A 16493-nucleotide genomic window follows, 5' to 3' on the forward strand; every position below is an offset into this window, starting at 1 on the left:
TGTGTAGGGAGGGCAGGGGCCTGGCCTGGATCTTTCTACAAGGATAGGAGAGTCAGATCCAAGTACATTCTATCCAAAAGTCCTTTTGAAAGTGCTGTCAGGCTTTTTCCTAAGCACGTTAGGAAGTATCGGGAGCCACGGGTATCGTTAGCCACGCATTTACGCTCATTCTGGGTTAGAGCTCGAGGTCTGTGAGAGATTCTGAGTGGAACCCCAGGTCACACCATAGGCCCCAGGCCTCACGTTCAGTGCAGAGTGAAGCACAGTGACCAAGCTGCACCCGACCTCTCCAGGCCCCTCCTCGCATCAGAACAGTCTTACCAGTGGAGGGTGAAGACGACCTCTCCTTGCTGCATTTGCCATTGTCACCAAAATCAAATGCCTGTCTTCATCTTGGTTTAATTTGTAACGAACAGGACAGACTAACGAAACAGTTATCAGCCGCATGACTCGGCTCATCAAATACATCCCACTGGAAACCGGCTAAATTATATGCCAAGTATTTAGATCATTCCTTTTTAGAGATACTGAAATATCATAAAGTAGAAAGATGGGATACAAAACTACCATCAAATATATAGTACCTTAGTCTTTTCCAAAGACCTTCATTATAGCTGATTCGCTGTAAAAAGTATTTCTAAAATGACTAAAATCTTCTGTCATAGAAATAAGCATTTTTAAAAATTCTAACAGAAAAAATGAATGGGAGTGGTTATAAGAATTTCTGCTCCTGCTTTTATACGCATTCGTCCTTGTTCTGGTCTCATTCATTCTGTAGACATGTTCAGTGTTTTTCACAAGTGCCTGCTCTGTCCCTGTTGGCCTCGTCAGCTGTTTTCTTGCCTTGAGAGTGCGAGCCAGGCCCAACATGGACACACAGCCACCTCAGTCAGGCTCGGGAGAGAGAAACACAGGCGGCCTAGGAGCGGCCTCTGGGGGCGTGTTAAATACATTATAGAAGTCGGGACGCACTGGCTCTTGTGGAGGCGTGAGGTGGGTTGCTCTTCCCTTTCCTGCTTACTTCAAGAGTCCAGGATAGAGAAGGCTGCCACACAACAAGGGAAGGGCCCCGTGCTCCCGCTCCCCACGCTGGCCCTCCTCCCCCACGCTGATGCTAATTGGCTAGGGATGACCCCACAGGGGACAGATGATATCGTGTGACAGCCTGTGACACTTCACCACCCTTGGGCTGGTTGTGGAATCTGGCACAGTCAAGTAACGCCTCGAGGCTTCCTCCTATGAAAGGCCAGGCTGGTACCCAGCTCGCAGGTCTGACGTGGCTGTTTACTTCTAGTCCACCATCTCTGGGTGTGGTGGGGTTAGGAGAGGCCCCGCCCGTGCTCAGTCTCCTTTGACAGCACTGGATCCTCGCGCTGCACTCCATGGCATGCATGAGCTGAGGCTACTTCCTCACCCTCCTGCGGGGTGGAGGTGTGTGTGTGTGTGTGTGTGTGTGTGTGTGTGTGTGTGTGTGCATATGCGTGTGTGTGTGCATATGCGTGTGTGTGCATGTGTGTGTGTGTGTGAACGAGAGCTGCATCTCTTGTGGAGTGTGGGTGTGTGTATGTGCGCGTGAGTGTGCGTGAGCTGCGTCCTCCTGTGGGAGTGTGCATGTGCGTGTGTGTATGTGTGTGTGTGTGTGTGTGTGTGTGTGTGTGTGTGCAGAGCTGCATCATTCTGTGGATTCTGTGGGGTGGGGTGGAGGTGTGTATGTGTGTGTGTGCACATGTGTACATGTGTATATTGTGTACGTGTGTGTGTGTGTGTGTGTGTGTGTGCAGAGCTGCGTCCTCCAGTGCTCCAGTGGAGTCTGTGGGGGGAGGGGAGGGGCTTGGGGAGAGGAGGGGGTGGGTGTATGGAGGGATGGAGGGGGTGGGGGAGGTGGGGTGCAGAGCTACACACCTCTTTGGTGGCTGCCAGTCTGTGTCATTTTCCGGAGCAGAAAAACAAAGCTTGTTGAAAGTTGGAGGGCATTTTAGCCATGGACTTTGCTGGCTGGGAGAAATCAGATCTGTAGTTCGGCTCCCGTGATCGTGGTAGGAAATGGAAGTACTGTGCGCGTAGACGGGGATTTCCAGATGACTGGATTGGGAAAGGTGGAGACGGAGAAGTAGAAAACATTCTTTCCTCCTAATAGAATGTCTGCTCCTGGACTGCAGACCCCAGAAGTTAAATATACGTTACCCCTCTCACTCCAGAAGTTAAATATACGTTACCCCTCTCACTCCAGAGGCTGCGACACGCTTAAATGGATGTAGGAGTCGAACTTCTTGGTCTTTCCCCCCAAAGTTATTTTTCTTTTCCATGTATATATGAGCTCAGATGAGATTTCCATCGTCCTTATTCTCCCTGGAATCTTTTTACTCAAACCAAGAGATTAATTCACCTGGAATAACGCGCTCATGTCTGGAAACCAAGCATGAGTAAGCCCATGTGGTTCTCTCTGTTGCTGTGTTCCCTGGCTTTGACCGTGAAGTCATCCCCCTCACTCATGTTGATGAAACCAAATCATCACCTGTTCCCGGGCACTCTTGACAGTAAACTTTACTTCCGCGAACTAGCCTTTCTAAAACACATACGTGCCATACATTTCTATTCCTCTCCAGTAATGTGCATTGAAGTCTAGTCAGTGGATCTTGACTCTGAACTTCTGACTTCTCTCCTCTTTCTGACAAGGACTTATTTTGATAAGCTAGTAAGTCTTTATGAGGTGTTCATGTCATCAGCGGTTCGAAATGTGTCTTTGAACACTCATGGGCACAGGGACCGGCACCCTTCTTCTAATGTTACCAGTTGCCCTCTCTGGTATTGAGGCAGGTTCCGCCTGGCATGGTAGAGTGAATTAGCTACATGGCTGGAACTCGGATGCCCAGCTGTGGACATACTAACTTAGGTTACAGAAGAACACTGTGAACCATGTTTAGCTTTCATCTGGAAGGGACCTTTGGGCCCTGATGTCACATCTGTGTCCACAGCCCTGTGCTGGGATCTGTGGTGAGGAGTGAGGCAGGTCCCCTGACTGGCTAGCCCCGAGGCCTCCACCCAGGCCTCCATACCCCTGACATCTCCACGGGGGGATCTGCTGGACTGACCCCCAGCCGTGACACGGCCAGAGGTGGAGGGCCTGCCCCCTTCTCACATAGTGTGTACCTGGTACACACATTAGCTCAAATCAGGGGCTGGAAGCATGGCTGAAAGGGTAGAATGCCTGCCTGACAAGCATGAGACCCTGGACTCAACCCCAGTATCATAAAGGAAAAAAAAAGGGAGGCAGGAAGAAGATTTTTTTTTAAGTTTGCAGACATATGTATAATAGCTAGCCATTTAGAGTAGGAAACCATGAAACAGTCTTGACCTTATTAGCTAAATACTACTTTTATTTTTTTTTTTTTGTCAGTCGTGGGGCTTGAACTCTGGGTGCTGTCCTGAGCTCTTCAGCTCAAGGCTACCGGCCCTACCCCTTGAGCCATGGCGCCATTTCTGGGTTTTGTGGTGGTTAATTGGAGATAAAAATCTCATGGATTTTTAGTGGCTGGGCTGGCTTTGAACTGCGATCCTCAGATCTCAGCCTCCTGAGTAGCTAGAATGACAGGTGCGAGCCACGGCGCCCAGTTTCTGAATACTATTTTATCCTTAGTAAAAAGAGGACAGATTCTTTCATTACAGAGAATGTTAATGATTAATACTTTTATTCACTTTCACATTAAGATTACAATATTTTAACATTGTGATATTAGTAATTTCTCTACAAGTTTTAAAACATAGAGTGGTTAAGAGAAAAATACAGAGCCAGGCTCTAGAGTTCCTATCTGAAATGCCAGCTGCTCGGGAAGTAGATAAAGGAAAAAGTGTGAGTCTCAACCAGTCACTAATATTTTGTGAACTCAAAGATAAGCCGCGTGTTGTTGAATGCTCCTGAAATCACTGCTACCCAGGCCTGGATCTGAAGAATAACTGAAACCAAGAAACCTGGGGACTGAAAGGACAGGGCAGGTGCTCTCCTAAGAACGTGAGCTCCTGAATTTGAGCACGAGAGCCACCAGAAATACTGAAATAAAATATGAGAAGCTGGCAGTGAATTACAGCTAATTATGCCGAGGAAATGGAGCCTCGTTGCATAGGCCTGGCGTTCTTCTGAAGTAATGCCTAAATATGTCTGTGTATCAAGATCTCATTTTGCAGTATAGAAATGCAAAATATAATAAAGCCCTTTGTTCGAGGATTTCTATCCTGTCAGAAGAAGATTATGTAAGAGGCTTTTCTCCTTGGTTTTTGAAAGCCTCGATAAATAAAAGTCTGTCCCTATTATGTAGTACCACATCAGGTTTGGGGTCTTTACAAGAATATGTACTTCAGCTCTACATTTTGAAATACTGTTGATCTGTAAGCATCTCGTTGGACTGCCTACGTTATTCTTCAGTGATTTTCAAAGAGTTGGGGTTTTGTGAAACCATTATTTCCAGGACCTCTTTGAAATTCTACCTTTATTTCACAATTTCTCCTTCTGTATCTGTTTTGTGTTTAATTCTAAAGGATCTTCAGTGTTGTGATGTGTTTAGTGTTTAGCTTTTCAAAGCCCCCTGGCTCCTCCCGGGTGATATTATAATGTCTCTAATGGGCAGCGTCTCAGAGCTTTCTCCCACGGAGGAGGGGAGGACGCTTGAAGAGTCACGGTAAGACCGTCTTCCGTCTCTTCCTTTGTGTGATCTCCCCTGCACAAGGGGAAGACAGAGGTCAGCCCAAGGGCTGAGAAGGCGTGCCCAGCACAGGGGCTCCAGCGCTGCCTGTGTGTGCAGTGCGCTGGCCCTGACCTCCTCCGGTTCCTCAACTCTTCTTCCTGCCACTGGGCTCGGGTCTGGCCATGGCCCCTCACCATCTGAGCAAGGCCTGGTGCACAGCTGCTCCAGACACAGCCCCAGCCGCCCAGGACACTGCCAGCAACCCTACCCAACCCCTCAAGCCATCATGTGGGGACGGAAGCCTGCCCGGTCACTGAGCCCGCGCTCCGTGAAGGGATGAGCGGACGGGAGGGCGCGTCGGAGAGAGTTCTCCCACTCCCGCCTTAGCTTGAGATCTGCAAATAGCCGGCCATGGCCATCAGGAAAGCGCTAGAGCCACACAGCACAGAAGCAGCTCACTGCTCTTCCGTGCTCCTGTCCCACACCACACGCGCACGTGCACCTGCAGCCACACACACACTCATTCATCAGGCATTTCCAAGTGTCTCCTGTCCAGACAGGAGGTAACACTTGGAAGCCAGGAGTCTCCGTGAGCCACAGTGTCACAGAGAGGAAGTCTGCGGGTGTGCACGCGTGTGTGTGTGTGCCCACAAGGGGATGGGTATTTCTGCTGGCTTCTGTGACGGTCTCGGTGTGATGTGAGAGTGACAGCCAGCTGTGGGGGGGGGGTAGTGAGAGAGCCTCTCCCCTGGCCCCTGCCTGAGACGGAGGCCACGAGATGCCACGAGCACGTCAAGAGGAGGTGAGATGCCACGAGCACGTCAAGAGGAGGTGAGCACGTGCGAGGTCCTCACCAGCTCCTCCACAGACCAAGGACCAATGTTCAGAATATACAGAGCTTTGAGACAGCGAACAGCATACGTACAAGTAAAACTTGGGAAAATAGACTTAAGGAACAGCTGTGTGCATTTGTGTGGCGGCCGAGCTTGGCAGAGCCTTTCTGAAAGAGGAGACTTGAATGAAGGAAACAGTAGACTTGCCACTGTAGCGAGAAACAAAGTAACCAAGTCCGGCCTCAAACACCAGCCAGCCAGCCAGCGGAGATGTTCAGGAAAGCCATGAAATCAGCTTGCGATGCTCCGTGTCCAGTGTGGGGAGCCAGGGTAGGGTAAGAGGGCCATGGCGCCTGAGCAGCCACTGCTGAAGACCACTGGAAAGCGCTGGGCTCCCGGCACGGGGCCTGCAGGAAGAGGGGCTCCTCCCGGCCTCTCTGCTCCCCAGAGCCCCAGCGGATATGAGGAATGCAGCTCCCTGCACCCCTTCTCCAGCTTTACCATCACTGCACCAGACAAGCACAGTTCACACTTGGCTGGGAAGAAATAAGTAAGTGTTGAGTTAATTAACCCTATGCCGTGCAAGTAATATAAAAGTGATTGATATTCATAGTAGTCACCTAAGATAGAGAACCAGAAATGGGTTTAAAAAAAAAAAAAACAGCAGGGGAAGTGGCGCTGTGGCTCAAGGGGTCAGGCGGTAGCCTTGAGCTGAGGAGCTCAGGGACAGCGCCCAGGCCCAGAGTTCAAGAGCTAGGACCAACATAAACAAACAAACAAACAAACTTGGAATACTTGTTTGTTAAACACGTCACTTGAAATATGATGTAAAAATCAATGTTAATAAATTCTTTAATAAAAAGAAAATAACAGATCATGTAAGATGGACAGAGAAAATGGAGCTAAGAGCATTTTCCAACCAGAGACAAGGCGGCACTGTGTGTGCTCATGGCCCCTGCAGGCCCATTTAACTCCGAAGTGGAGGACACTGTTCAACTTGGAATGAGACCACATGTCCTGTATCTTTGGCGGGATTGTGTTTTGTGAACTGGGGACCTTGTACCTGTGTCACCCACCCACCCCCGCTTGGCCTCCATCTGAGACAGAGCCCCAGGTTTTGCCCAGCTCCCCCTCGCTGCAGCACTTCCAGGAGGTAGCTGGGGCTGCACCACTCAGCCAATGGCCAGAACTCGGTCCTGCAAAGTCCGCATCATGAGAAGCTGTGGCTCCAGGTACCGGCTGCCAGCCTGGCTTGCTCCTGCTTTGAATGCTTTTGTGATGCCCACTCTTCCTTTTCATCAAGCTGGCAGACAGACTGTGCCTCCAGACTTGTCATCTGTCACATTGAATGCTCTGTCACGCATCCTGTCATGCTGAGTTTATTAAGGAGTCGGAATCTGTGTGTCCTCTTCCGTCCGCATCATCAGTGAACGGTTATTTCCAGTAATAAACACACATCATTAGACAACGTGTTGAACGTCAGCTGTCAATACCCATACTGAGTGTTGAATGCTTTGCTGCCGACATTTAATGTCTTACCAGAAGTCATAGATGCCGGCGTCAAGTCAGTTTGTTTATTAGTAGTAATATTTCTGTGTCATACTACATCTGCTTATTTATGTGTGTGTATTATGATAAACTTTTCTAAAAACAATATCAAACCCTACATCATTCGTCTAAATCTTCTATGAAGGTTTTAAAGAAAACCACCGTAAGAAATTGTATATACATAAAATATGTAATTTTTCTAATCACAGTATGGTACTCTATGAATGTTTAGAAGAAAACTGCTGTAACACAAAACATATAGTCTTATCATAGAAGATGTAGAAAAATTAAGTACTATTACTATGACAAGATTTTCTCTAAGACTTTATGTCAGTAGCATCGAATACTCCACGTCTCCCAGCGGCGACTCTGCCTTTTCTGTTGGATAAGATTTTTACCACTTAGAGCCATGTGACTTTTGGTTAGGAAGAGAGCCTGGGTGGCAGGAGCCCGGCCTGCTCCATGCCACACTGGAAGTGGCAGAAAGTCAAAAGACAGCAGCCACCCAACAAAGCCGGGAAGTAAAGGTTCGCCGTGGAAGACAAGGCGAGAGACCCCAGGAGATAAACAGTGGGATGAGTGTCAGGAAGCCAGCGTCTGCTGTAAGTAACTGTTTCACTGAAGTGCACAGAACTGCAGAGGTTTTCTCAGAGGAGCTGAACTCAAGGGCTAAGATTAAGGATAATGGCTTCCCACGTGGCTGCTTCTGGTGAAAGAACAGTAAATCTTCGGAAAGGGTAATTTAGGTTTAATGTTCACAGCTCATTCATTTTACTTTTAATCTCCTCTATTTAAGACTTTAAAACAAGATGCAGATATAATCCAAAAGGGACAGTGCAGGGCCCAGCTGAGATGGTTTTGCGCCCCTAATTGGAGAGAGGTGCCCCGCCCCGTCTCCCACCTTCCTTCTCCACATTTAGTTTCACCCCAGCTGTAAGTCCACAATAAAATGGAAACGGGGATTTCTGCCCAGGATTGGAAGAAATACAGAGCTTGGGATGGGAAAGTCCGCAGAATGAGGGGTCAGTGATTTAACTGTAAGAATGTGATTTCCCAGAATAATTTCCCAAAAGTGAACCTGAAAGAAAATTACTTATTTTCAGTTCTTTTTCTGCCACTAAACTGCAGCCAATATGGCTTCTGGCATAGCGAGCCAGCTGGCCAGGCATGACGACCCATGCCAACCCAGCTGTCAGGAAGCTGAAGCTGGAGGATCTATGGTTCTGTGTTAGCCTGGGCCACACACACGCGCACACACACGCATTCACGCACACATACACACACACGCATACACGCACAAACACACACACATGCACACACATACACGCACACACGCACACACACACGCATGCATGCACACACACATACACACACATGCACACACGCACAAACACACATGCACACACATACACGCACACACGCACACATGCGTGCACACACATACACATATCCTAAGTGAGTGAAAACTCAGCAGTTTGAAAGTCAGATCTGTTTGGATTTCCTTGGCCTTCCCTTTGACGGGGGCCCATTGTGAGTCACCACGCACATGCTGATGGGATGGCTTGAGTTCTGTGTCCTGTCTGATGAGCTCCTGATGAGCTCAGGAAGCCCAAGAACAGGAAGGGCGGAAATACAGAGGCTCAGAACCCCACATCCAAGTCTTCTGATTCATGTTCTGGTTTGCTTTTGTTTCTTCATTAGAAAATCAAATCTGAATTTAGCACGGTAGAGCTGGGAGGATGAACAGCAGTAAGGGCCTTCACTGGACAGAGTCCACATTCTTTGCCACAATTGTCGTGACATTTTAATGCTTTTACACCACAAGGTGCTTCCTTGTAATGACCGCACCAGACTGTGTCTTAATGATTTCATGAGAGGGAACTTCTAGTTCCTATACTAGCCTAATAGTCTAGTAGGTGTATTTAGGGAGGACCATTAAATACCAGAAAGAGGGTAGTTCACGATTTCCAACGTAGTAAAAGAAGTCATTGAAAGAAAAATGCGTGGAATGGTTAAAAACTTCACAATGACTGAACAAGCATACATGGCAAGAAAAATATTGGAGAAATTAGACTTGTCATGATTTTGATAAAGTCTACTGATCTATTTTAAAATAATCCGCTTAATTCTTAATAGACAGCATCAATATGTGTCTCAAGGGAAAAAGCACGTGTTATCTTTTTAAAGGTATGTCCCTTGCAAACCATCGAACCCCAAACTATCTCAAATCCAGAACCCTTCTCGATCACCTTCATTCAACATTCTCTCACGTGCCCGACCCTCATCGGGGAAAGTTCTGTGTTCTTTCCCAGATTTCATCTCAAGCTCTGTGTCTTCCCCCATTCCCGCCCATTAGCATGGAAATGGAAAGGAGTAGTAGGGTTTACTGTATCTTTGCCGAGAGATAAGCAGATGCCTTATGCGTCATTTCCCGAGGTCACAGTACATCTGTGACTTCTGACAGAGCCCACGAACAGCAGCCGCTGTTCCCCCCACCCCGGGTGAGTGGGTGTGCCTGGAAGAGGCCCTTGCGGCACGACGGTGTCTTCTATCACCACTGCTGTTCTTGAGCCGACCACCAGCTCCTGGAGAGAATCCGTGTTCTGAGCCCCCTTGGTGTTCTGTGATGGCTGGCCAGGGCTCAGGCTGGCCCTGCCTCCTGACCGAGGAGGTCACAGGAGGAATGTGTCTCCGTTAAATAAAACTGGACCATTTTAGACCAACCGCTCCTCACCTAATCACTGGCTGCAGCCCGCAGGTCCTTAGGAAAGGCACCTTTCGGTAAAGCCACATCCGTGATCTTTCCACAGCTACCTTCTCGAAATTAATTTCCCCCAAGGCAGCACCGTTTTCTTGCCACAGAAGTTAGTCCTGCCTCTGAAGAGCAAAACGATCATTTTGCCTGCTGATGTTTCCTGTGTTTTTAAGGCTATAAATCCGTTTGTACATATTTTAATAACTCTTACATCTCTTAGACACTAAATCTCCACATGCGGTACTCATTGTTTATCTCCTTCCTTAGGAATTGTTCACACACCGTAGCTTCCATGTACTCCTTGGGATAGGGATGTTTGATTACTGAAGTGTTGTGTAAGTTGTAAGGCCAGGTTGACTGAGTATCCAAGCCCCTGCCCCCAAACCGCCTTGAACTAGGGAGCTTTGCAAGGTTTTAAACTGGTACTTCATCCCTCTTTCAGCAAGCATCCTCTGCAGATTTAATGATCAGGAACATCCTGCTGGTGCATGCCGGGAGATATGGCTGCAGGGTGCAGACCACAGCAGACAGTGTGTCAGATGAGGCAGAGCTCCTGGTTAGGGGTGAGTATGCCGACACTGCCGAACGAGGCACGGTCTCACCAACCCTCCACAAGGGAAGGGAGATGCATGGCCCTGAAGCCCCGCGCTGGGCTTCTCTTTCCGTTGTATGATTTGTGTCATTTTTGCTTGAACCTTTTGCCTTTGAAAGACTACATGAAAAACTGTTTCTTAGTAGCAAACAAAACCTGTGGCTATAGCGTCACTGTCTAGGACACTTTCCATAAAGAGTGGTTGCCACGTGTTGACCGAACACCGAGGCAAGCACGCTCTGGACAGTCAGACAGAGAGCCGTGGAATACAGGCAGAGCAATTATTTGTGGGTATGTAGATTTCAAACGCAAAACTGGTAGAACCCTCAGTCATTCTCTTCATTGTTGTTGCTGCTTCCTCCACTAGCATTTAAATCTAGCTTCCAAACCAGAAAACTGCATGCGTGAGAGAATGACATTTGTGATTGTTAAGTGGCAGGGTCCTTTTTACAAGTCTGAAAAGGTCACACACAGCCCCTCTCTGCGGCAGTGATGTTAAATGCTTCCCAATTGTGAACTGGACCACCAGATTCTGCCCTCCTGTGAAGCTGTCTTTTTTCAGTTAAGCAAATGAATCCAATGTATGCCCCCGGTAGGACATGCAGCCCTGGCATGCCTTTTTCCTCCCTCTCCCTTCTTCCCTTCCTTTCCCTTCTTTACTTCCTTATCTTTCCCTTCATTTTTTCTGTTGGCTTTTCATTAAAGTGTAATGCACCCGCAGTAGTTTTCTGAAATTATAAATGTGTAAGTGCACAACTCAATGAAGACGCACCAAGTGGACTCCCTCGGGACCCAGCTCGCAGGGCCTCTCCTTTGCTGACCTGTGCCGAGGGCACAGACAGCGCAGGCTCCGATCCCAGGCACGGGGTCCACGGATAAAAACTGTCATCCACAACAGGAAATTATCCTGTACATTAATGTTTCTCCACCTATCTGACGCATTTTACAGTTCTGTAAAGATCACACAAGGGAACACAGGGCGAGCCTCATCCACTCTTGTGTGAGTTCTGCGCTGCTCCCGATGGGGGTTCGTCTTTGCAGGTCATCCATTACGGGGTCAACAGAAGAAGGTGGTCTGAGGGAGCAGCAGCTTCTTCCGTTGATTCTGTCTCTCTCCCCAGGTCATTTGTTTTGCTTTACATTGAGACTGTAGGCTGTGTGACCTTATTAAACAGCACAACTTCCTGAAGTGTGTTCAACCAAGGCAGGCTGCGGCCACGCCCCCTGTGCCTGCAGAGCAGCAGCAAGGCTACTGTCCCCGCACCCCACCTCCCCACCACACGTCCCCGCACCCCACCTCCCCACCACACGTCCCCACACCCCACATCCCCACCACGCGTCCCCGCACCTCACCTCTCCCCACCACATGTCCCAGCATCCCACCTCTCCACCACGTGTCACACTACCCCCACCTCCTACCACGTGTCACACTACCCCCACCTCCCTGCCACGTGTCCCAGCACCCCACCTCTCTACCATATCACATTTATAGAAAACTGTTCTCTTGCTATAGTCTGGCTTCACTTATGGTGTTTATTTTGTATGCTCTTGCCTAGTAATTTAGAATGATGTTCCTAAAATTGGAACCTTCCAAATTCATACAATTCAGACACTCATCACAAGAAACCAGGTATTTCCACAGGCCTACAAGGGGCAAATTTAAGTGGCAAAGTAACATCCTGCTTTGTAAGAAAAATTAAATTCAACAGGGTTTAGAACATAATTCAGGTTCAGCTTTTTTATGTTCTGCTCTTTTAGCCTTTGGCTTTATGCCTAGGAGATGATAAAATGCATAAATTTTGGAATTACACCCAAAAGCAATTTCAAACAGGCTTCTATTGTCTGAATATTCATGTAGCATTCAGCTCAGCCTTTCCCTTGAAGTGAGTTTGATCGAGTCCAATTTTCGATTATGTGCTTGCATTGCATTTCTAATTAGGAAAGAGATCTTGTCTTTCCTGCCTGGCTAAGGCTTAGACAGATTTTAAAACTAAACTAAGTTTTAGCTATGGTTCTTCTTATTCTTGTGGTTGTCATTAAAGTCAGAAGCTCCTGGTAGTTGAAGGAACTCTGAGTGCTTGCACGTTGCTCTTCTGAAGGTTGAATTGTAAAGTAAAACCCAACATAGTCCCACTCCAGCATCCTCCTCTCCTGCCTGTCTTCATTGGCTTATAAACTCAGGACATGGTTCCAGCATAGGCCATAAAACCAAAGCTGAACAGACTGAAGGGAGTTTTTCCTCGGTCTGCTACAAGGATTGCAGCAGGATTCTGGGATCAGTTGCTCAAATGTGTATCACAGAGCGAGGGGAGGGGAAGAAGACCCCACCCATCGTGTGGGGTCCACGGCTGGACGGGCCAGCCACGCACTCACCGTGCGGGCCAATTGAGAGTCAGGGCTCTGCCTCCTCCGCTCGTCTCAGCCCGGGCCAGTCCTCCAGGGCTTGCTGGCCTTCAGGATGGTTCATGCTGCTGTTGCTGTGCGTCCATGCTCCTGTGCACGTCTCCTCCTCCACGGTCATCGAGATCCAAGCAAACATTCCAGAAATAATCACTCTTGCATCCTACTCTAAAAGAAATCGTTTTGCTGCCACATGAAAAGTAAGGTAAACCAGATGTCTGTGTGCTGTAATGACAGCACAGTGTGTGAGGCCAGCCTGCGGTGTGGCCACTGGGTTCAAGGACAGATAGAACTCAATCTGTCACCTGGGAGGGGAAGCCACCACCACAGACCTCTGAGGTGACCTCGCTGGAGGGGATGCGATTTGGGAAGAAGCGTGATAAACCATCAAACCATGAGACTCCAGAAAAAGGAATAGTTGGGGGTTTTTGTCCTTTTATTTTATCCTAGTGAAACGAATGGGAGAAATGCGTTCCCCAAAGCAAACACAGTATGGGAAACTCCAGTTTGAGGAACAACGTGCACTTAGTCCCAGATGACCGCAGGGCTGGTGTTGAGCTCTCGGCCTCAGGGCTGGAGATTGCGCTCACTCTTGGGTCGTTTGTTACATCCGCCTGGCCTTCTGGACTGGGAGTCCCCACTCCCAGCTTCAGGGGTGGCTCCTCATTGATACTAATAATAAGAAATATGAAATGTCTTTCTTACCGTCCCCAAAGCATGCAGTCACCTTTGAGGGCAGAACTAGGTCCATCCAAAGGAGGCTCTGTCGGTGAAGTCAGTGTACAGGCATGTGTATAATTTGCTGTTTCTTTGTTCCGTCAGAGCAGCACCTGCTCTCAGAAAGAAAAGATGGGGCTGCTGCCTCGGGCCTCCGGAGGTGCCCCAGTCCCAGCTCACAAGTCTGGATATGAGGCAGGAAACATGGAGAAAGCCTTAGATAACTTGGGTCTTGTGAGTAGACCTGTTCTAGGAGAGGAGAGGGAAGGGGCGGGAAAGGCCTCAGGAGCCTCAGGATAGCTGCATAGTCCTGTGTATCCTCCTTTATACTTCCCTGGTGTCCTCCCCCGCACTCCCCCCTCCACCTGGGGAGAGGTGCACCCTGCACTCCAGGACTTCTTCCCCTTCCCCAGGGGCCTGGGCCTGGGCCGGCCCAGCTCCTCCCCAGGGCACCAAAGAGCAGGTGACGAGGGGCATCCAGGAGCTGGGGAGAGGAGAGAGGAGAGGAGAGGAGAGGAGAGGAGAGGAGAGGAGAGGATGGGCCTAGGAGGGGAAAGAAGAGAGGAGGGGAGGGGAGAGGAGGGGAGGGGAGAGGAGAGGAGAGGATGGATCGAGGAAAGGAGAGGAACATAGGAGAGGAGAGGAGCATAGCAATGGGCTCAGGGCCACAGCCTGGAGGCGGGGTGCCCAATGCAAGTGTACTGAGAATTTCAAGAGAGGGCTACAGAGCCTTGGTCTGAGCAGAGGTACATGATACCATCAAACCAGACAACTGAATTCCCAGAAACACCTCTTAGCTCGTTGTGACATACATCTGTGTTTCTCAGATAATGGAACATGACCAAAAGTCACTGGTTTCCACAGGAACAGAAACCAATTTGGTTAAATACTACCCAACCCTCCCAAAAGACTTGTGCTGGGGGGAGTCTGACTAGCCAGAGGAAATAATCAAGACTGTTCTGCTTTTTCCTCCAGGAAAGATGCATATGCCATCACTTTCCCAGATACAGAGGGGAAGCAGAGCTATATTTTCAATATAGTATTGATTAATTGAGAAACAAAGCAGTGTTTATGGAAGTGTTGTCTTCATGCTTCACACACCACCACCATGTGCTGAGGTCCAGATTGAGTTGAAATTGATGTAAAGGTCCATCCTTAGCCCCTGGCTACTTTGGAAAGTTTCCTAGCATTAAAAATATGCAGGTATTTACCCATGAATTCTTGGAAGACAGAGTTTGCATAGATTTTCTTTCCTAGCTTTGATTCGATATTCAGAGTTTCTTATCATTGGAGATGACCCAGGCCTCCCTACTTTAGAATAAATGACCTGGGGTCAGAAAGCCTTGAGTGACTAGGCAGAAAGCTGATAATTAGGAAAAACCGAGTGGGTCGGCCACTGCTGGCCTTCAGAGACCAGAGAACAGTGAGCAGTATTTTCAATGTCGGCTGTAATCTAAGTTACTGTCAATAGAAAATAGATTTGAGAACAATGCATGTTTGAGAGAAACCTATAAATTATTCCATTGTGACTGTTCTTAACATTTTTTAAAAAATCTCCCACAGAGATGTCTGTTTAAAGCAAAGTCCTGCTGGAATGTGCCAAGTGCTGTGAGAACACCTGGCCCTGGTGACAGCCGAGACGGGGCCGCTCAGAGGGCACCTGCACTCCTGGGCTTGCCAGCCGGGCTCCGCTCCACTCACCTCTCCCTCATCTGTAAAATTTCTTTTAGATGTTAAACAACTTTTTTTTTCGTCTTACACTTAGTTTACTAATCCACAGAACCTTCTAGAAAATAAGAGGTAACATTTTTGTCAATCCACTATTTGGCTTTTCTACCATTCCACAGAAATGGCCTGAGAGTCTAAATGACTTTCAGGTCATTTGTACCTGTATTCAGCTTAACGGCAGATTTTAAGAGTGAACAGATGTAGTATCATCACATAAAAACACCCAAAACTGAATATTTTGCATTTTATTGTCCCGACAAACACTTGGTGCCTCTGGAGGTGAAGTTTGCTCAGACTTCCTCCACTTTCCTGGGCGTGGCGTGTGGACTCGTGGAACGTGTGCTGACATCACTCGCCATTTTGAGACAATTGAGAGCAAATTGTTAAGATCACATCGCCGTCTGTGTCGCTTCGCCAGCGTCACCTGGGTTCCTTATTAGCACGCCCCTGCTGCACACTCAGTGCACTCGCCGTGACGGGTTGCGATTTACACACCCGAGGGTCCCCGAGGGCCCAGGGGGCTGTGTGGAAGACCATCCGTGGCCTCGAGCAAAGGCCTCTCGTGTGAGCTGTCACTCGTGGGTAGACAGAGAGGACAAGGGCAGGAACGGAGCCTCCTAGAGTTCAGGGCAGAGTGAGGCTCGGCTTCTCCGTAGAGCGGTGGGTGTGGCACAGAAGGGGCGAGCGTCTGGGCAGAGGCAGCCAGGACCAGGAGGGAGGACAAGGAACCCCAAACAGCCGGGAACGGAGCCCACAGGACGGTGCCATCCACTGCTTGTGAAGAATGGGAGTGGTGATGTCACTGCAGAGCTCTGCCATCTGCCATTGACAAGAGGCAGATCACAGGCTCGGGGCAGGCCTGGCGCCGGTGAGGTCCTGGTGACCCCCTCCCGCTGGAAGGCCGTGAGGCCACCGTGGTCACTTGTGCTCTCCAACACAGAAGTGGACTGTGGGTGAAGGACTGGAGAACAAACACCAAGGAAGGAGAGCGAGGGAAGGCGGCGGCCACCTGCCTGCCTCGAGACCAGCACTGCCCCCGAGCAGGCTGTGAGAGCAAGTGCAGACAACACCTGGCAAGAGAGAATGCGTGGCAGTGTACAGGAAAGCCAAGTGACCGACCACACACACCCGCGAGGGCACGCTGCCGAGTTACAGAAGGCAGAAAGACGCGGTTGTGCATGGGTGTGTGGTGTGTGTGCGTGTGCATGGCATGCATGTGGGTGTGTATGCAAGGGGTCTGG

At 49.0% G+C, this 16493-nt stretch overlaps 1 protein-coding gene across 1 annotated transcript in view; it reads left to right on the forward strand.

Annotated features, from left to right (window-relative positions):
- Positions 1 to 16493, forward strand: part of Cntn5 (contactin 5) — a 154674-nt gene that overhangs the window by 98065 nt on the left and 40116 nt on the right. Inside the window, exon 13 of the mRNA XM_090319231.1 lies at positions 10258 to 10378. Coding sequence (XP_090175357.1) covers positions 10258 to 10378 — 121 coding nt within the window. The remainder of the gene's footprint in view (positions 1 to 10257; positions 10379 to 16493) is intronic.

Source organism: Megascapheus bottae, chromosome 27 (genome assembly GCF_031878675.1).
Source record: "Megascapheus bottae isolate mThoBot1 chromosome 27, mThoBot2.hap1, whole genome shotgun sequence".
Lineage (NCBI taxonomy): Eukaryota > Metazoa > Chordata > Mammalia > Rodentia > Geomyidae > Megascapheus > Megascapheus bottae.